Raw genomic sequence first — 21202 nt, forward strand, 5'->3', positions numbered from 1 at the left:
CTTAAAAACTTCGGTTTAAAAGTGAAGTCCGACATTTTTCCTTTGCAAGGGCGATCGGTCACTAACAGTAAGCAGCTAGCCGTAGCTGTATCGTAACGTACAGTATTACGATACTGTACTGTACTGTACAATGTACTGTAGGTCATGCGCAGCTAGCGTATGAGATACTGTACTGTACTGTACAGTGTACAGTACAGTAGGTACGGTACCGTACAGGACCGAACTCGAGCCCTATCTCAAGTCCGGTTAGGAAAAGGAGTAGTAGAAGATAATCATGGCTTCGCCTCAAGAGCTGAAAGCGATTGCCGTTCAAAGTATCGATAAAGAGGAATCGAATTTATTAATGATCAACAGAGAAATCCTAAATAATCCTGAATTAAAATATGAGGAATTTAAAGCTCATCAACTCTTAACTGATTTCTTTGAAAAGGCTGGCTTCCATGTCGATCGTAGTTATACTTTACCGACTGCATTTCGTGCTGTTTACTCTTCAAATGATCAAGGACCTAAAGCTTGCGTTATTTGTGAATATGATGCGTTGCCTGGTATCGGCCATGCATGTGGCCATAATTTAATTGCAGAGGCAGGAGTAGCTGCTGCTCTTGGCATTAAAGCAGCCATGGAAGCAAGCGATATCAATTTAGGCCAATTAATTGTCTATGGAACACCAGCAGAAGAAGGCGGTGGTGGAAAAATCAAAATGATCCACAGTGGCTGCTTTAAGGACATCGATTTTGCAATGATGGTTCATCCATTTCCATTTGATGCTACTTATGGCAACTTAATTTGTCTACAACGTGTAACGGCTACTTATCATGGTAAAAGTTCACATGCAGCTGCTTTTCCATGGGAAGGCGTTAATGCGTTAGATGCAGCTGTCCATGCATATACTGCTCTTTCCTTGATGCGCCAGCAGATGAAATCGGGCTGGAAGATTCATGGCATTATTGCTGAAGGTGGTACCATGCCTAATATTATACCTGCAACATCCAAACTAGATTATTTTATTAGAGCGCCTTTAATGCGTGATATGCAAGAATTACAAGATAAATGTGAAGCTTGCTTTCGTGGTGCTGCTGAAGCAACTGGATGTACAGTTGATATTGCTTTTGAAAGAATTGAAGGAGATTATTTTCAAGATGTGATCACCAATCCTATTATGGCTGATTTATATGAGAAAAATGTAGCTACCCTCGGTCTTGTAATGCCCAGTAGGGCAGAACAGTTAACTTTTCCCTCGGGCTCTACTGATATGGGGAACGTCTCTCACATTCTACCCACTATTCATCCTTTTTATGCAATTGATACTGAGGCTGCTAACCATACACCCGAATTTACCAAAGCATCCTCTACCATGCAAGCGCATCAACAAACCATTATTGCTGCTAAAACCATGGCAATGACTACCATTGATATCCTAACAGATTATAACTTGTTGGAAAGTATTAAATTGCAATTCAATGCCCAAAAATCGCTATAGACTTGCAAGGATTGCATATCTAATTCTGTAGTGCAAGACTTACCTTCTTAAAATAGGGACATCTAATGTAAAAGAAAATTTCCCTGGTTGAAACTACTGATTTGTACAGATATATATCTATATATATACATGATAATTACATTAGGTAAACATTACAGGTAGTCTTGTATTGATATACAGCTATGGCTCCTTACTAGCTTTAGTACTCACCTAACTTTACAGTTGATAGTTACCTTTTACATTCAAAAATAACTATTGGAACTATTATCAGAGATGAAAAAAAAAAATTGACTATTTTACGATACTATGCAATATAAAGTGGACGTATGTTGTCTTTATTTGCATCCAGTTTATAACAGATTTTTGTAATGACTGTTAGTTGGATCAGATCTTGCCTGCAATAATTCATTCTAATTTAATTCTATACTGCACATTTCTGTATACATACAACTATTAACTCTCCAATGACAGTACACACCAATGCCTTACAATATTGGCGTTGTCATGTTATGTATTGTTCTAACTAGTGGCATTGAACGCATTTCTCTTACCTGATTTAATGGTTAAAATAATTTATTCTCTACATTCAATGTCAACACATTCATACGTTAACAACAGCGAAAGTATAGAAATTAGAATTTTATATACGTAATAAATATCTTGTATGCCAGCAGCTATAAGTTGCAATACGCAAATGTTCAAATTGTTAATAATGCATTGTAATAATAAAGGAAATTTTTGGACAAGAGAACAGAGTACTTTAAATACAATAATTGATCAATTCTATTTAACTTTGAAATTTATTTAATAATCGCCGTAAAACTTTCAATATGGCAGATTGTGCTTTGGGTGTAGCCACTCGATTTCCCCGAATTATCCATTGCTGGGCTTACTTATTTGGCTAGTTATGTAATGAAAATGATTGAAATAGCACGCAAAGTGTAAAGCGAGCGAGGGGTCGACTAGTCGACGTCCTATACTAAGATTGTACTGATTAGGGCTTTAAGGATTACTAATTAATCGGAGTTATTATATCATAAATGCCCTCTTGCTGTTTTAAAGGAAGGGTGATATGAACCGTGGACGATACAAAGTCTGGATATCGATGGTGTTAATGGTATCGGCTATACATTTAATACCATCGATATCCTGACTTTTTTATGCAGCTGAGAGTGTTAGGTATAGCAGAAACTCAATAATAATGAAGCAAGAGGAAATAGTACAGTCACTCATCTTTTCAGTGAGCTGTCCCAGAAACTTCTAAACAAATTTCGGGGGCAGCAATCGCTGTTAATCCGAAGATAACCAGATAGACAAGACATGAGCTATTTGTTAAACATAGTACAGTACAGAGGTAGTGATATACGTGATTTTGCTGGACACCCTTGTATCTCGCACACTTATCAATTCTACCAACTTTATGTTGTAGGAGCACCGACCATTTTTCATTTCCACTTGTTAATTCTACGTTATAACAGTGGACAGACAATGCTATGTAGACTAATTAATCCGCTATTCTACTGTTTAATCTTATAACTATTAGACGTTATCATTGTGAAGGTGCGTATCTAAAAGTCGTCATTTTTCAATCAATTACTAAGGTGAGAATCAGGTAGTACAGTAAGTTGGACACAGATTTTGAATGCTAGTGCGATTTGCTTTCTCCTATCATACCCTTAACTATTCTACTATTCTACCGTACAATCTTAGTAAGCAATCTTGTAACTAAGGTATACTGTACAGTACTGTATTACGGAAGACATCGGAGACCTGCACACGAGTAGATATTATCACTGTGAATCTTGCATGTACTGTATAAAAGCTGCTTGCCATTTTTCAATGAACGAGAATGGGGATTTAGTAGTTAGCTTGAAACAAACTTTAACTACTGTACTTGCACGATTTCTCTCATGTCATGGCATGTGTAGATAGTGCTACATAGATTAATTGATTATTCTACTGTACAATCTTCTAGCGATAGCGTGGTTATCTTTCAATGAATGAGAATGAGGGCTTAGTAGTTAGTTAGCTTGAAACAAACTTTAACTACTGTGCTTGCACGATTTTTCTCATGCCATGGCATGAGTAGACAGTGCTACGTAGATTAATTGATTATTCTACTGTACAATCTTCTAACTATAGCGTAGTTATCTTTCAATGAATGAGAATGAGGGTTCAGTAGTTAGTTAGCTTGCAACAAACTTTAACTACTGTGCTTGCACGATTTCTCTCATGCCACGGCATGAGTAGATAGTGCTACGTAGATTAATTGATTATTCTACTGTACAATCTTCTAACGATAGCGTGGTTATCTTTCAATGAATGAGAATGAGGGTTCAGTAGTTAGTTAGCTTGCAACAAACTTTAATTACTGTGCTTGCACGATTTCTCTCATGCCATGGCATGAGTAGATAGTGCTACGTAGATTAATTGATTATTCTACTGTACAATCTTCTAACGATAGCGTGGTGGTTATCTTTCAATAAATGAGAATGGAGGTTGAGCAGTGAGCTGGATACAAACTTGAACTATTTGCACGATTTCTCTCATGTTGATGGCATGAGTAGATAGTGCTACGTAGATTAATTGGTTATTCTACTGTACAATCTTCTAACGATAGCGCCGTCATCTTTCAATAAATGAGAATGGAGGTTGAGCAGTGAGCTGGATACAAACTTGAACTATTTGCACGATTTCTCTCATATTGATGGCATGAGTAGATAGTGCTATGTAGATTAACTCATGATTCTACTGTATGGTACAATCTTCTAACCATAGCTAATGGCCTCCAAGGAGCAAAGCTGCTTCTCCATGACACTATGCTAGTTAAGTAGTTAAGTAGTTATAGACCATAGTATAACTAGAAGTGGATGACAGCAGAGAGACTTCTGTACAGTACGGTACATTCACCATAGCGAGTGACATGTTTGGAGCCAGGGTGTACAGTACTGTACTGTACAGTGTAGCGTACTGTATTGTCAGCGTCAGGACTGTACTGTACGACTGGACTTTGACTTTGTCACCACGTATGAGCTGACCGGTGCCAAGGTGACACTTGCACAAGGTGACCTTCTACTTCATTTAACCTACTGGCTGCTCGTGCCTTTCTGCCAACTGGAAATCAAGATGACTGACGAAATCACTCATCAGGATGATCATGATCCATTCGATCCGACAAAAATTCCCCAGTTAAGAATGATCGAAATTAACAATCAAGTCAAAGAGCTACAAACGATCATTAGAGACAGGTAAAATGGAGATATCAAGCAAGCATTGATGTTGATTGTTCATTTTCTCCTTGTCCAATCTATTCAATCATGCGCGATGATGACTTGAATGCAACCTAGTCAACATTATCTTCCATCAAACGATGACGATCATAAGATATACTTTACTTTCTTGCTTTCAATGTCATCGATCAACCTTGTATGCTAGTAGACCGAAAGGAAAATCTCCAATGATATTGCACTACAATCACTCCCATATGAAATAGATATACAGTACTTTTCTATGGTGACCAGTTCATGTCAATCCATTCACTTCTACTGTACAGTACTGGCGGGGGTAGACCGGTTTACTGTTCTTGGATTAATCAAATAACTTGTTATGGCCAGATACTACTGTAAGCGATGAAAGAGAAATTTGGAAAATGACCAACCGTAAATTGGATATTGACCTAGTAACAACATGTTACTAAAATGCTGCAATGTACTTTACAATATTGTACAGTATACTAAGGGTAGAAGGACACTCCGATTGTAGGTTAGCACCTTGTTTACTTAAGCCCACTAACGACTGTCCATTAAACCATTCCATCATGCACGAAATAGTCCCAAACTTAGCTTAAAGCTGTCCAACCAGTTCTTCAATTGATCGAATAGGATAGAGATGTGACAAAAAATGAGTACAAGACCATGGTAGATCTATGGAAGAACTCGTTGAATGTCATAGCACAGAACCATTTACAATAGGAAAACCAGTGTGATAGAATAATAGACAAGCTTCTTCAAGTCTGAAATAACATGCAGTCATACTCTGCAAAGCTATGACAACTAGAAAACATCATGGCAAGATTCAGTTTTAGTAATCAACTTAATCATGATCGATTCTAATAATTGGAACTATGAATGATCAACGAGAACATTTTCAGACTTGTACGCTAACAATAAATTTGATTTTCCCGCTGAGCATCATACTACGCCAGATTGAATCCGATATTACAATATTTTATTTTCAGGCGATTCGTACTCTATAGCAATAGATCGTAGCCTTTTGTAAATAAACTATTAAAAGTACTGTATATAGCATTCGATATGTTGGTGGAACCTTGACACTCTGTAAAACGGCATAATAAATGCTCTTATGGAATACAGCCTAACACGAGTCCATTTGCATCAGCAACATACCATTACGTATAACATTACTATTCAATCAAACATTTCCGTAGTTAACTACTATACTATCGATGCAATGGTAGCTATTGGTTATGGTGATCTAAACCTGTCATATTGAATAATGATTTTATTCTCATGAATGGTATTGTTAGGGAGACAACACGTAGTGATTTCGTATTTTGCGCTGATCGACTAATTCGCTTAGTGGTAGAGGAAGGATTAAATCAACTGCCTCATGAAACTACTGATGTAACAACGCCGACAGATCAGGTCTATCATGGATTAAAATTTGGCAATGCTAATTGTGGTGTTAGTATTATGAGAAGTGGTGAAGCAATGGAACGCGGATTAAGGGATTGCTGTTCATCTATTCGTATCGGTAAGATACTCATTCGATACAACGAAGACAGTGAAGAGCCAATGGTATATTATGCTAAATTTCCACCGGATGTTTCTAAGCGTAAAGTATTGTTAATGTATCCTCTTTTAAATACTGGTCAAACAGCTATTGCGGCCATAAGAACCTTAATCAATCATTCAGTACTTGAAGACAATATCATATTCCTAAATCTTTTCGCTACTCCAGAAAGTATATCAGCAATTGTCAAGCAATATCCTAAAATCACCATACTATCATCCGAGGTGGATCAGATTTGCCCTAATTACTTTGGACAAAAATATTTTGGAAGCGAATAATGAGCGGCAAAGTGTGGTGGCGTATCTTCTTATTACTCCTAGAAAAAAATCGACACTTTCTATTATTGGATTTGAAACGAAACTTTAGGATGTGAATACATTATTATACATACGAGTAAGTTTTGGCTTGCAAAACTCTCCTCAAGAAATGATGAGTTCCCATCTTTAGTTTATATCGATGTAATATTTAGTAAGAATTTATTTACATATAGAGTATAATTGCTTTGGATTTGCACGAGGAGTCTAGATAGTGCACTCGAACGTTGATGGATTATTAACCACATAGACAACATTTATTTAAGCTATCCGTATCACAGTTAAAATTTATGTATGTACGTATCAGCATAAGCTCACTGCACTTATGTTCCGATCTAGTCAACCTGAATTAGTCGTTGGTATACATGTATATTTTAAACATATATATATATTCTTATGTTTGTGCTACAAGAGAGAGAATCATGCAACCTTGTAAAACTGCTATTTAATCATTGATCTCAATCGATATGACTTCTAGTCGCTTAATACAACTGTAAAGACTCGCAAACAACTCTTAAATCTTTACCACACCACACTGCGAGTAAGATAGAAATAGACTAATAGTTAGACCTTGACGATTCAAAATTTCTTCATTACAAACTCAGGAACTCGTAACTCGTTGGTTATATACTGTACGTATAAAGAATTGATAATAAATATTATTATACGGCATATAGATTTCTACTAACGTTGAAAGGTATATCTTACATATTTTTACCTTGACCAGTAACCAAATTTTTTATTTTACCCCTACGAGTCACTTTAGTTCTCAAGGACTTAAGCTGTACTGTACCTTTAACTCACTATCAACAATCTTTTATTTAATAGCCGTAACTATATCGAAATTATTAATCGTATTATGTTACCGCATATGTAAAAAGTATGCATAATCTTTCTTCATATATCATGTATCCACACTACATACTCCTCATGTAACATAATGCAGTATCTGCAAGCAAGACTATATTATATAAAGTACTTTATATGAAAATTCTCTTTCTATTACCGTGTAGAATAGATGTTGGTTTAAATATAGTACATCAAGTTCATTTTCGAGCAATAGAATAGGGGCAATATCGTATCCACGCTTGAAATTGATAAATACGAACTATATTAATAAAAGTTGCGGTTGTACAAAATGATTGCACTAACTTACTAAACCTTCAATAAAATAACGTCATACCACATAATCTTAAGCAACTTTAATTGTAATTTGTTTATTGCAATGATTTCATCTCTCATAATAATGCTGTAATTGCACCGCAATATTTCGGTATTAAGCATACAGCAATTAGTGAATCTTGTTACAAGTGATTTAAAATTCAAATACACTAGCTATGACATTGTTTTAATTCAATATGACAAAAGTACGACGTATAGTCTAAAAGAACACATTAAAATTTCTTAGTATACTACATCCTGTCTCAGCTGTAAAGTTATACAGAACAAATAACAATTTACTACTAATCTAATTGCAATGGCTTTGCAAATCGTAGTGAGTTTATACATGCGTAGATTACTTTGGTATTATTGTCAACAAAACCTACCAAGGTAAATTTGTTTGGGACGATTTAGATAATATAATTTAAAGGGTATTAGAACGATTAAATTTTAAGTAATTGGTAAAGTACTGGTATAAATTGTTTAGTCACTACAGTGAACTGATCGTATACTGTGATTATAAGAATGTGCGTCATTTGCATTCAACAGAATCAATTATAAATTACTTGTATAATAAATCAATTTGGATGTTTCAGAAATTACTCTACAATATACATGTGTAAATAAATTCAACTTTAATTAATGCTCTTTATAAAGAAAACAATCGATTTAAACATTCGCAACAAGTGCTTTCACATAATATATTTAAATTCTACCATAGGTACGATTATGAGATTACACTTGTGGCGATCAATAAATAAAGAAAAACCTACCGTGATCTCTATCTATCATACGTGTCTGAGAATACTGTATCCAGTATACCATTGTTGACTGAAATTAATAAATACTAGTTAAGAAATTCAATGCAAACATTAATTAAATTTTCCTTTTAGTCATATAATATTAAATTCTTATGGATTTAATTCGTAGCCGTTTTGTGGATCATCAAGTTTAACGCGATTCCATTTTCTAGTAAAATTTGATTCACGGATAGCGTCAATAACAGCTCGAATGTAGCGGCCATCTTTAAATGTAGCAGCTTTCCTAATACAATCATAATTTACTAATCCGTTTATGTCATCTTTGCAAGTTACGAAAGCATTCTTTAAGGCCTTAACGAACTCCAATCCTGCGGTTAAATAGAAGCCCTGCCGATTATAAGGTGAAGTATAGCTTCCATTTTCGTTTTGATCCCCTTCTGAATTGTAAAGAATTTCCTCTTTTCCTGAATCATTCCTTGTACCGAATAAATTGTCATTCCGAATAACTAAACGGCCTTCTTCCCCAATCATAATTAGCTCTTGATAACAACTACCACGAAGCAAAGTATTTATTGTTACGTTGATACGTAATCCGGAATCCAGCAGCATTTGAAACGTACAAAAGTCATCACTAGTTATAGCACGGAAGCCTAAAGAGAAATATTACAGCACAGAAAACTTAACATATTGATTCAATTATGATAGTGCTACGCTGATGTTCGCTTAATTTTCTATACTTTTGATCTCTATAGTTCATCGGCTTACCCTGAATATTTCCTTGATGCTCAACAAAAGTATGAGAATGTCCCAACACTTCCGTAGCCTTACTATTTGTCAAATAGGATACAATATCAATGACGCTACTTCCAATCAAATTTAACGAGCCACCCCCCATTTTAGTGTTACAAAGCCAGTTATAATGGTTAGTAACTAGAGATCCCGTGTGAATGCGAATATCACCCAGTAATAAATGTCCGCAATATCCACTCGTAATTAATTCCTTCATTCTAACATAAGCAGGCAGAAAGCGTGCTTCGTGTTGAATTAACGATAGCAGACTTGGATAATAACGTGCAGCATCCAGCATCTTTTCGCTATCCTCAGTAGTTAATCCTGACGGCAACTGGCACACAACATGTTTTCCAATGCCTAAAGCTTTGACAGCTATTTCTGCATGTAAGAATGGTGGGCAATTGATAAAAAGTAGATCGACATCTTTACGAAGCAATAACTCGTCTAATTTGCTGGTATAGTACGGGATGTTGAAGTTATCAGCTATTTTCTTAGCTACCTGAGGGGTTCTACTCCATAAAGCTGTGACTGAAAACCCAACTTGCCGAAATAAAGGTATGAGTACATCAGCTGACCATTCTGTGACAAATATACCAACACGAGGTAGCATCTCTTTTTTTAAACTGTAAGGCAGGAGTTAATGAATTAGAGTACGTACCATGAAATGCAGTCTGTTTCCTAAGAAGATTTGCAAAGTATGTATAAAAAATTAATATTGCGATAGACTCACAATGCAGAGAATGCGAATATGATCCTACTGTACTGAATAAATACTTTACTTATACTGTATCATAGTATGGAAAATATTTTGATTGTAGGAGGTATATCTTATAGGTACAGGGAGCACCTTGCTCAGTAGTACTGTATAGCAATGAATAAGATTATAATCTATAAGATCATTTTAATGATTATTTAATAATAGTACTAAATTACTTTTGCTTTATTCAATGTTTTATTCGATTTTACTAATGACAGAATTCTTAAGACTGCAATACCCAAAGTAGGTTATGGGTCAGTGCAAGTCTATGCCAAACAGAAAAAGGTGCATAGCTTCTTGAACTAAGTTCTACTACCGTACAGCATATTGCTATCTCTAGATGGTACTTGTATATTGCACTGCAAGAGATCTACAGCAGTTGATATCTATAATACTGTACTGTAATGTGTGAAAATCAAAACACGTATGGAAATATTTTAAAGTACAAAATACTAAATGTAACTATAAAAAAATTCAGAAATAGAAACCAAGGATAGTACGTGTATTATTAGAAAAATACCATTTGATCAATGCAGACTATAAACATTACTTAGACTTGGTGATAAATGGCCACTACAAGATGTTATCATCAATAAACTGTGGTTCCTTTCTACCCTACTTTTATCAACGAATCAATGCTTTTAATCTGCACATAACGGATACACACTAATGGGATATTATAGTAGGATGAATACAGTTTCTATTCAATTATGCGATAAATTCAAGAGTTTCACGATCGAAATGAAGCAATGTAGTTTACGATAGAAAGGAGTATATCCATGATTTAACAGTTCATTTGTAACGAGCATATCGAACCCTATGAATGCTTTCTACCCTCGCAAAAGCCATCATAATCGATGGGACATCCAGTCAATTTAGTGAGTGCCGTGAGTACAATTTTATCGATATTTTGCGATGTTGATAACCGAAATAAGCCGCCGCCATCGTAACAATGGAGCACAATATGACGAATAAGTGTGACATGTGTCAATACTTTGCTGGTTTTACATCTTTACAGCCATAAATGTTACTGATTTCTGAGTTGTAAAACACGCAAGGCACGCACAGATTCTGTCTATTTCAATGCATAGTACTACCAAAACAATTTCAACTTTTTCTTACCATGGGCGATTTCTTTTAAAGTATCCAATCATCAATAGGGGCCATCAGTTTGTGATGAAAGATTAGGCTATCATTTTAATTTAAAACAAATAGTAAGCATCGAAGATCAAATTGGACGTTTCTGATGAAATAAGCAATCGTAGTAATCATATCGTCTGAGGAATAAACTACAATGTTCTACTTGTTGTCTACTAGAGTCAGATTGGATAAATCACGAAATGGAAATGAAACAAGTTTGGGTAACAAATATTAACGGAATGTGTATTATGTGCTGATTAATTTAACCTCCTTGGAAGACTATCGTATTAAGATAATTTTATACCTAACGCATGTTGTTCTTTACTCCTAATGGATAGACTAATGGATACCAGATGATCACAGATGCAAATCTACCCTAATGATTCCACTTCTAGTCGCACCATGTAAAAAGCTTTTCAGCCCGTTAACCGCCAGAATAGGATTGATTTCTCCTCCTCTAATGGACGAATTTACTGTACTAGACTAGACAGTACAGTGTACAGTAAGTGTGGCACGATATACGATAATGCAAACACTACTCTGTATAGGTTGTGTATCTCTACATTAGACATTATATACCCATGACTAAGCGAAAGAATCTTCAAATCGCAATATACACACTATGTGATAATCATGCATTAAGATCGAAGAACAAAAGATGCCCTAGGCAACATTAATTAATCAATCGATATAGGTAATGAACAAAGGTAAATTCATTTCTTGTTGACTTATATAACTGTCACTTTCTGCAACGCAACACCTTAATAATATGACAGCTCGCACATTACAGAAACAAAAACTCACCAAGAGTGATGATGTCATGGTTGGATAACTCAAGCAGGATATTCGTTTAGTCCTGGTTTGCATCCGTAAGCACCAAACTTATCTTCTATCAATTTACACTTGCTGTCGATAGTTTTGATTCTTGGGTTACTAGACTGTCAAATTGATCCAATCTGTTAAATGGATATGGTGCAAGCTCGTGACTGATTGACCATAAACTGCTACTGGGCGCCTTTCTAAAAACTTTATTGGTCGGGGTCATTTTGACGCCAAATGCTATATACGTGTACTCGATTACGATACTAGTATTTGATTAACTTAATGTGGTCTAGTCGACCGACTTTGAAAGAAATCTACGTCATGGTCAATTAGATCTTATACTCACTGACTCAGATTATTGACTACTTAGTGTTGATGAGTAGTGCTACTTAGATTGTGATAGACGTGATACCACTTATTCGATTTTATACTAATTCCTTCATATTCTTAGCTAAAACGTCTTAGAAGTGATACTACTGTACTTACTTAGCAAGTTCTATAGTTAAATCAGACATTTTAGCAAATAATTAATTGAGTCAGTGAGCATAAAATCGAATAATTATAGAATACATCCCATGTTAGGTCAAGTATAACTTGACCTAACATCAACACGAATACACGCTAGCTGTTCAAAGCGGTGCTATCACTTCTGTCGAAATGGCCGTGAAAACTAAGTCATGTCGCAAGCAAACATGCCTGGCATGCAACTATAAATTTAGCTGCAAACATGTTGTACAAATATCATTTATTTAACAGTCATATATTTTTAATTTCCCTAGCAATATAATAAATGGCATTTTGCTATGCAAATAAATAAAATTCCCTAGGAGAGATGAACCAAAATTGAACCGTTTAAAATGCAAGTGCTTGTAATAAATACGTCTCATAATAACTAGCTTAGTCAAATCGTATTTTCCAAAATGTTTTTATTACAAGGTATTAGGAATAGTAGAGCAATAATTAATTACTTTAAGAATCTAGTCTAAAATCTAAAGTATTCCGAGCTCGAAGCGAAGTGAAGCCTCTTCTCTGTGAGCGCATCTCTGCAGTTCTTATCAACATTTCGTTAAATCCATTTATGACAACTTGATTCATCTACAATCAGACATGAGTCATCAAATAAAATACTTTTCTCTTATAGTAAATCATTATTTTCTACAATCTAAATCATTCTACTTAAGATGTCACTACTCTTCTATTAACGTCTAGGCCCTTTCTTCGAAGGGCATCTTAACAACTACAGTATTTCTAGCTACATAAATCTAGTACCATAATTAGTAAACTGGATACTAATAGTCATCAACAATTTCTAATATAGTAGTTAGCAATCATCTACTATTAGCTTCACGGTAATATCTATTTAAAGCAACCTAACTATATCTAATATAGCTATCCGTATAATCAAATACGGGTGCATCACTACAGTGCTGTACATATGAAACACGTAGGTCTACTTCTACAGTATCAAATAGAGAGCTTTAGAGGTGTAGGCAATAGATACCAGCTAGTAGGAAACATAGAATCATCATGCAAGACCACATAGATCATTAAAATGACAGCTAATCGGTATAGATAATCCTCAAGTTGAAAATAGAACATATGTACAGTACAGTACTGTATAATACCTCATAGCCTAACACTCTGTAAAGTATCAGCGAAATAAAAAAATCATAAATCACTTATGAAAAGGTAATATATTTCATCAACATAATCAAATTGCAATAATAAATTGTATTATACAATAAAATATATATCACGGCTGAATCCACTTGTACCGGATATACATAGATACTGCATGTATAGACATAGCTTGCTGTAAATACGCCATGTTTCGACGCAGTGATTATAAAAATTTCTATTAGTACATGCTACAGGCAAACAGCTTAGATAACAATTGGATTTAAAACATCTACGAGTATGATGAAGGAACTGTATTACAATAATTGTATACTTGTACGTAGACGTGTAGCTATAACATTTATTGAGCTCAGATATACACGCGGTACCATTGAATAATTTTAGTTTTTAGATCTATAGAACAATTGCTGCAGGTAGGGTTTCACCAGCTTTTCCCTTGAAGTGGAATCTAAAAAGTTGGGGGAATATTTTATACTGACGATATACTTTGCACATACTTGATTCGTTATACAGTGAAATAAGCATATAAGCATCCTTATCCCGCAAACAATCAAGTTATAGTAAGCCCCTACCTTAAATTAGTCGTAGCAGGAGTATCTTCCAAGTTAAATTCTGCAACCGGAACACCTCGGGTAGCTAACTCCGGAGCAAATCCGGCAGCAGGATAAACCACTGAAGAAGTTCCAATCTTAAAAGGAATAAATAAGGCAATTAAACCCAAAAGTTAAACAGAAAGCTATGAAAACAACTGGTTAATGTACCAATAAACAAAAATCACATGCATCCATGGCTGTCCAAGTTTTGTCTAGTACATCTTCATTCAAACTTTCTCCGAACCAGATAACGTTAGGGCGCAAAAGTCCTCCACATGCTTTACATCTGCATCCAATATCAATCAAATAGAGGTAAGCTCAAATTATCAGTTACTTACATTTCACTTTAACTTTAAGAGTCATTAGCTCATACCTAGGCAATTCCTCTACGGGAATGCGAGCATCTGGTGTATCTGGATCAGGTAAACTAAAATCAAGTCGTAATTAAGCATTCCACCAGTCACAATCTAATAATGCAATCTACGTTCAAAGTTTTTTGTAATTGGGCTCAACCCTTTTCCTGCAAGCGATGGTGCAATGGGGCTGTCCCAGTTTTCTTCAATTCGATAGCACTTTGTACACCGGGTCTCATATAAAGAACCTACGTACATTTTAATGTTTCTTAGTATAACTAATAGATAATACAATATAAAAAATCAATTTTTAACACGACCGAATTTAAATTTATTTCAATTTGCGATAAGAGATTACGCTAAATTTACTCTATGTTAACCATGCAACTCCAAGACATTTTTTGATCCTGCTTTATGATGGAGCCTATCAATATTTTGCGTTATAACTATGACACTCTTGTTTTCAAGAGCGAAGCGCTTCTCTAATTCAGCTACAGCGTAATGCCCTTTATTAGGTTCTTTAGTCCGAGCAAATTCTCGTCTGTAGCTATAAAATCAAGATCATTCGGTTATTTGGTTATTGGTACTGTACGGACAGCATAGTAAAGTTATATTTAGTATGTAACACTCTTGGAAAGCAATCTTGAATGGGCTAATATGAACATACTGTATTGCTATCATATAGTAATCAGTTTGTACCTGTAGAACTCCCAAATTAGCGAAGGATTTGCAGTAAATGCTGAAGGGGTAGCCAGATCTGTCGCTTGATATATCCTCCAATAGCCACCTTCACCACGAAACGTTGGAATGCCACTTTCAGCACTTATTCCTGCGCCTGAAATGTACTCCTACTTAATGCAATACTTTGGGAAGCATCCATGCCTTAATATATAGATTCTATGCTTTCTATTCGAGTCTCTAGGTAGCAGCATCCTGTATTGTGCATACTGTATATACAGTATACGTAAATTGATAATTATACTAATTTATCGTAATATAATTACCCAAAACGCCATTTATACTCGTACAGTATATACTTATTTTTGTTGATAACTTTCAATAACGTCATCCATTGCTAAAGTCGTTACAAAGATGTAATAAGTAATATAATAACTAACCATCCGATCGATCTATTGCAGTGTCCAAGGTATAATAAAGTAATAGAGAGCTTAACTGTAGTAATCATGAGACTCAAGCCATACTTCTCTGTAAACATTCTGTACCTTGTATCTTCAACTGTATGTTTACAATAATTTATAATTGATCAAGCAACATGCACACTTCGCACAATCGACTCTTACCTGTCATTACCAGCACATTGTTAGCCTTGCTAAATTCCTCATGAAATCGAGTCAAATTGTTTCTAAATACCATACTTAAATGGAATAATTTTCTGTCCTGAAAGCTAATTTTAGCTATAATTTGGGGAAAACGACTACGGAGAAGTGCGGTCGACATTGAGCTTTCTGGATGAGAAGTGTAGTCGTCATTAATCAGGATAATTTGCTACCGTATCAATAGTACAGAAGAGCATATTACAGTATCAAATCATCAATCTGCCATAGGGTACTATATGAAATTCCCGCTCTACTGAACCATCTGCGCATGTCAATGTCAGAAACCCGCGAATTTACAAATGAATAAAAAAAATTCTCCAGTACCTTTTACACTGTATCACCAGTGCCGAATATAGAGTACAGTATTGACAGTTGGGTAGAATGCATAGCACCGTATGACTCGATGTAGGCATAAGCATAACCAAGCAACAAGTTGCAGAAGGCACCAATGTCCTAACGCAATCTCGACAAGAAATGAAATAGAAATGGTCCAGATCATCGTTCATTGGTTTGTTATTTAATCTGAACATTTAATTGCTCTATTTGATCCTAGGTTTATTTAAGGATTGAACAAGATCTTTATGCTACCATGCAATAGCTTGTATATTGTACAATCTACGATGATAAACTGTGATAGCAAATCGAAAAATAGCTAGCCAACGGTTGCTTTATTTTACAGGCACTTTCGTTAAAACTACTGTAACTGAATCCATTGGTTATAGTCATAGAATAATCCTCATTTTAATACATGTACTAGCAAGTGAGGAGTAAATCAATAGACTACCAGTTGGAATGAAAGAAAAATTTGTAGATCTGATCGTGAAAGCTATCGTAATGTGTATTTTGAACGTTCGTTGCTTCTATTTATCATTTGAAATGTTGTCTTAATATTATAACTGTCTGCTACTTGATAAAAGTTCTTGCTTTAAGTTACAAGATTATACATAAGAAAATGAACAATTAATTACCGTAGAGATTTCTATACTATGCAGTATGTTAAATCACTATCGAGCTTATTACTAACTAGCTACAGGCATAACATCGAAATTTCCTGCTTAACCAATTGTGAGCTTTAGCTAATGTCGTATTCAACTAATTCTCTATATACCTTATCTTCTATTCAACAATCAAAGCGATCAGTTAGCCGAATGGTGCTTGATAGAATTACAAGGTCGACTCGAACAATCCGATGGCTGTAGTGAAAGTACTGATCCAGCTAAAGTTGGAAATATTTATTTCGATGATAAAGTAAGTTCTGTGCTATCATACATCGATGTAAACTACGTTATTCATAGTTCATATTTAGTGATAATTATCAAGATCTATCTGTCTATCCCAATTTTATTCATAAATTGTAAATCTCATTTAATGATGCACTTTTTAATTCCAGAATACACCCTATATTATTATCGGTAGCCATATATTAGATGGTAAAGTCGTACAAATCGATAAGCCATTGGTTGTATTAGAAAAAGGAACTTTGAATGATCAATCTAGCGAAAGTGACATGAATCACGAAAACAAGAATAAAAGCGTAGAATATAGTATAAAAGGGATAATCAAAACAAAGCTAATCTTCAAAAGTAGGCCTAAGCCTATCGTATTACAACAGTACGTTAAGAAAAGGCCAAGAGTAAAATAAATGGTTTTCTAATTATCGTAATATCAAATATCAGATGTTATTAATGAAAATGTAGACGTTTAAATGCAGGTTGTAAATTCTGTCTTGGGTTCTAATGATTCAGTATTTCTCTTGTTTGTATAATTGTTCAATTTATAACTATACACGAGTATGTTTTGTCTTGCTTAAGAACTTGAACGTTATATATCCCTTACCTCAATCTCATTTCTGTTGCTCGCTACTAAAGAGTTTTATTTTCAAATTTCTGGTTGATATCAGAACATAATTCAGGCGTAAACATAAGCAGGAACTGCCTGTTACAAAATTCTTATAATTTCGGTAGTTGTACGTATGTATATAATATAGAAATTTTAACCAGAAGAGGTAGTCAGCATAACCTCACTGTAATCCTCGCATAACGAGCATTTAGAATAGCTATAATTCTCATCCTTTACTCAAGTAAGCTACAACAACACTGCTAATGTATGATCATTGTACAGCATAAGCCAAAGTGAAAATAAAGTTATTATTATTATTATTAGTGGCTGTAATTAACTGCATTTAAACATTGAAGTTTAAATTTTAAAAAATTTAAGCACTTTAAATTTGTATTCCAATTTTCAGACTTGCTAATAGTATTAAATGAGATGAAATACAAACGTCTCTATTCTCTTTTAGTGAATATTTAAGTTTCTATTGGTAGTTTTCTAAGCTAAATTTATGGTATAAATTCAGCCTCGTATCTATCCTAATTGACGTAACTCAAATACGCCGTATAATCCATCATGCTGTAGCAATCAATGCAAGAATCATCAGAATTTCATAAATACGTTCTCAGCTCAAAATAAAGATAAATCGCTGCGTTGAATATGGTATTGATATTTATTGATGATTGTAAACGTATTCGAAATCAAAATGAACAACTTTTCATAAAAGGAAATGTTTTGTCGTAAGCAAATGAGAAAAACAAATCCTCTATCGATGGCAACAGTGTTCAAATTAAGAATATAAGTTATAATTAAACCCACTCGCTACTGATATAGGAAGTTGAAGTAAGCAAAAAAGAGGAACATTGAACTACCCAATTTAACTCATCATCACTCTCCTAATGAGATAATAAATAGGTTAGTTTTTTCCGTATTTCCGATGTTTGTTAATAAATTTCAAATGTTTCCTATAGTGTCTGGCTTTGTACGGTTTCCTCTTGAATGTATCTTTACCGATAAGAGTACTAGCCCAATGGCCATCGCAATTTCGACTTGGCTTAGTCAGAATCCATGTTGTAAGAATTAATGGTGTATCATTGCAAACTTGATACTCCCCTGACCAAGCTGTTGTCGAACCTCCATCAAAAGCTACACTGAAACTCAGTGCTACCGGTTTGTCTTTGGTGTAAACATGCTTCGGATGAGCTACGTTACCACGCACTTTACGACCTCCTCTTCCAGCTGCTCCCTTCGTCGATTCTACCAATGTTCGAAAGCTCCCTGCTAAAAATCCATCTTTTCGGTGGTGTAGAAATAAAACTGATCCATGTTGATTAAACCAAAATCCGCTCAAGAAGCCTGTAGTGCTATTTTTTAGAGCTGAATAATGAGAAAGAAAAGAATGTTATGATCGCCTAAGTAGGTGTACGTCAAGAGTATACATTTAGAATATCTCCATCGAAGTAAAACTGCACATTTTATTACCAAATTTATACTGCATTAAAAGCTTAAAAAATCGATGAATGATTATACACAATTCAAAGTAAAATCTATGCACCATGCAGTATACTTACCATTGACACCACCATTGTAATTGGTTTCGTCCTTTTAGTTTAAGAAGAAAAAAAGCAACAAAATTAAATTACATAGGATACTGTGGGATATTAACGACATTACCATTCTCGTATTTTGAGTAGCATAAAAGTATGAAGGAGAAGTCACAATCAACCCTTACAGTATATTACGTAAAAATATTATGGTTTTCAATCTAAACCTTAGTACTGAAGTTAAGGCACCAAATATTATCAAAATTCGTCAAAAACTGTTGCCTCTATACTCTAAACTCCGTTCTACAAACTTGCCTTAATATAAACTATACTTAAATGTAACTAGCTAAATAAAAATTGGGGCGGTAATATAGAATTCATCTGCTATAGCCCGAAGAATATTGATCATTCATTAAGAAATAAACTATTTTCAAGTTTTAACTCCAAATGAAACTTTAAAAAATACTGTATCATTAAATCTAGAAAAGTCTCGCAGAAATCGTAGTATGTATGTACTTACAATAGGCACCGTCAATTTATTCGATTTTGGCTGACAGAATACTGTGCCAATGAGCACCAGTAGACCAAGCAACATGACCTTCATCTAAAATCCAAAAGGATTAAATTACTGAGAAAATAGCTTAAACTTCTCTAGTATATTTGACGTAGTGTAGTTTTAAGCATAGAGTTTTAGGCCCATGAAACCTTAAACAGTGTTTTACAAGTAAAAAATAGCTACCTAATGTATAGACCTACTAATTAATAGAGTACGATAGCATGTATGCCAATCATTTAAAAGAAATAGAATAAAAACTGGAAGTATTATTTTAGCCCTGGGTACCCTTAATCAAAACAACTACCGTATACGTCAATGCTAATTAGAAATAATTTACTGGATAAATGACGTTTCAATGTCTATTAAATGATTAAATTTATTAACGATATTTACACAATTGCACGTCATATAAACTCTTTCTTTAGTCGTTTAATTCCTCTTAGATCATAAGCTTAAATGACAAATTTAGGAACAAAAAAAATGTGTTCCTCAACGTACATCTCTCTGGGGCGAAAAAGGAACCAACGCCCTGATAGTAAAATAGCAAATCTATCCTGTTAATTAAATCCATGATGCCTTACGCCTAGTTTATATGCTTTAATTTAAAATTTTTCCTCATAATCGGCAGTAAATTATAGAATATGCTTGTAAAATTCTAGTTTCAATTATTAAACTATAAATAATATAAAATACTTTATGAATAGAAGTTGCGTAGCGTAGACGTGAAATCAAATGAAGCCTTGTATATTAGCATGATGTCGTAGCTGTAACTGTAAAATTTTATGGCTAGATTCACTTTTTTCATACCTTAATAAAAAAAACTTAAATTAATGTTGTGTTCTACTTAACTTGAATAAAATTTACCATGCCTTATTTCTACTTGTTCTTATTATATCAATCAATAACATATTATGAGATGATCAAAACAGAAAAATATAGCCTCACATCGAATAGCGCCGTTACTCGTAAGCTTAAATGAGTATATCACGGAATTATTTAAAATAAGTGTTTAAAATTTTTTTCCTCAATTTAATTTTAGCAGCAAGCTAAACTAAGCTTTATGCAGAATCGCGCTAATAATAGCTGAAATAATATTAATATACGTCGATAACAAAATTGAGGAAGTTGCAAAATCAGTTACAATATCCATATTTAATCTTGTATTCATCATCCTTACCTTGGCAAATCAAGTTTTTACGAAGGCGATAAGCCGAAAATTTAAGACAAACGACCAAAGTACTAGAAAAATAATAAACCTTCCTCTTAAATACTGCTCTATTGGCAATAAAAACTGCCAGCGATTATAATCCAT

At 34.4% G+C, this 21202-nt stretch overlaps 6 protein-coding genes across 6 annotated transcripts; 3 read left to right on the top strand and 3 right to left on the bottom strand.

Annotated features, from left to right (window-relative positions):
• Nucleotides 1–274: 274 nt before the first annotated feature.
• On the top strand, nt 275–1480 carry TRIADDRAFT_50185 (uncharacterized protein; the record flags this gene model as incomplete). The annotated part of the gene is made up of 1 exon (XM_002111467.1): nt 275–1480. One exon carries the CDS (start codon nt 275–277, stop codon nt 1478–1480), a length of 1206 nt encoding a protein of 401 aa, XP_002111503.1.
• A 3126-nt stretch (nt 1481–4606) lies between these two features.
• On the top strand, nt 4607–6570 carry TRIADDRAFT_55590 (uncharacterized protein; the record flags this gene model as incomplete). Its single annotated transcript, XM_002111468.1, has 2 exons — nt 4607–4728; nt 6027–6570. 2 exons carry the CDS (start codon nt 4607–4609, stop codon nt 6568–6570), a joined length of 666 nt encoding a protein of 221 aa, XP_002111504.1.
• A 2108-nt stretch (nt 6571–8678) lies between these two features.
• TRIADDRAFT_24232 (uncharacterized protein) lies at nt 8679–9930 on the bottom strand (the record flags this gene model as incomplete). The annotated part of the gene is made up of 2 exons (XM_002111959.1): nt 8679–9178; nt 9294–9930. 2 exons carry the CDS (start codon nt 9928–9930, stop codon nt 8679–8681), a joined length of 1137 nt encoding a protein of 378 aa, XP_002111995.1.
• A 4140-nt stretch (nt 9931–14070) lies between these two features.
• On the bottom strand, nt 14071–15465 carry TRIADDRAFT_24253 (uncharacterized protein; the record flags this gene model as incomplete). The annotated part of the gene is made up of 7 exons (XM_002111960.1): nt 14071–14125; nt 14250–14365; nt 14439–14556; nt 14644–14697; nt 14784–14871; nt 15004–15170; nt 15323–15465. Coding segments are annotated over 7 exons (741 nt in total), but the record flags the coding sequence as incomplete, so codon positions are not given.
• An 890-nt stretch (nt 15466–16355) lies between these two features.
• TRIADDRAFT_55593 (uncharacterized protein) lies at nt 16356–17602 on the top strand (the record flags this gene model as incomplete). The annotated part of the gene is made up of 3 exons (XM_002111469.1): nt 16356–16468; nt 17094–17208; nt 17351–17602. 3 exons carry the CDS (start codon nt 16356–16358, stop codon nt 17600–17602), a joined length of 480 nt encoding a protein of 159 aa, XP_002111505.1.
• An 856-nt stretch (nt 17603–18458) lies between these two features.
• On the bottom strand, nt 18459–21202 carry TRIADDRAFT_63852 (expressed hypothetical protein; the record flags this gene model as incomplete). Its single annotated transcript, XM_002111961.1, has 5 exons — nt 18459–19167; nt 19362–19392; nt 19855–19938; nt 20389–20419; nt 21147–21202. The coding sequence occupies 5 exons, from the start codon at nt 21200–21202 to the stop codon at nt 18707–18709; spliced, it is 663 nt and encodes a 220-aa protein (XP_002111997.1). The 3' UTR covers nt 18459–18706.

This window comes from Trichoplax adhaerens, genomic scaffold, assembly GCF_000150275.1.
Source record: "Trichoplax adhaerens TRIADscaffold_4 genomic scaffold, whole genome shotgun sequence".
NCBI lineage: Eukaryota > Metazoa > Placozoa > Uniplacotomia > Trichoplacea > Trichoplacidae > Trichoplax > Trichoplax adhaerens.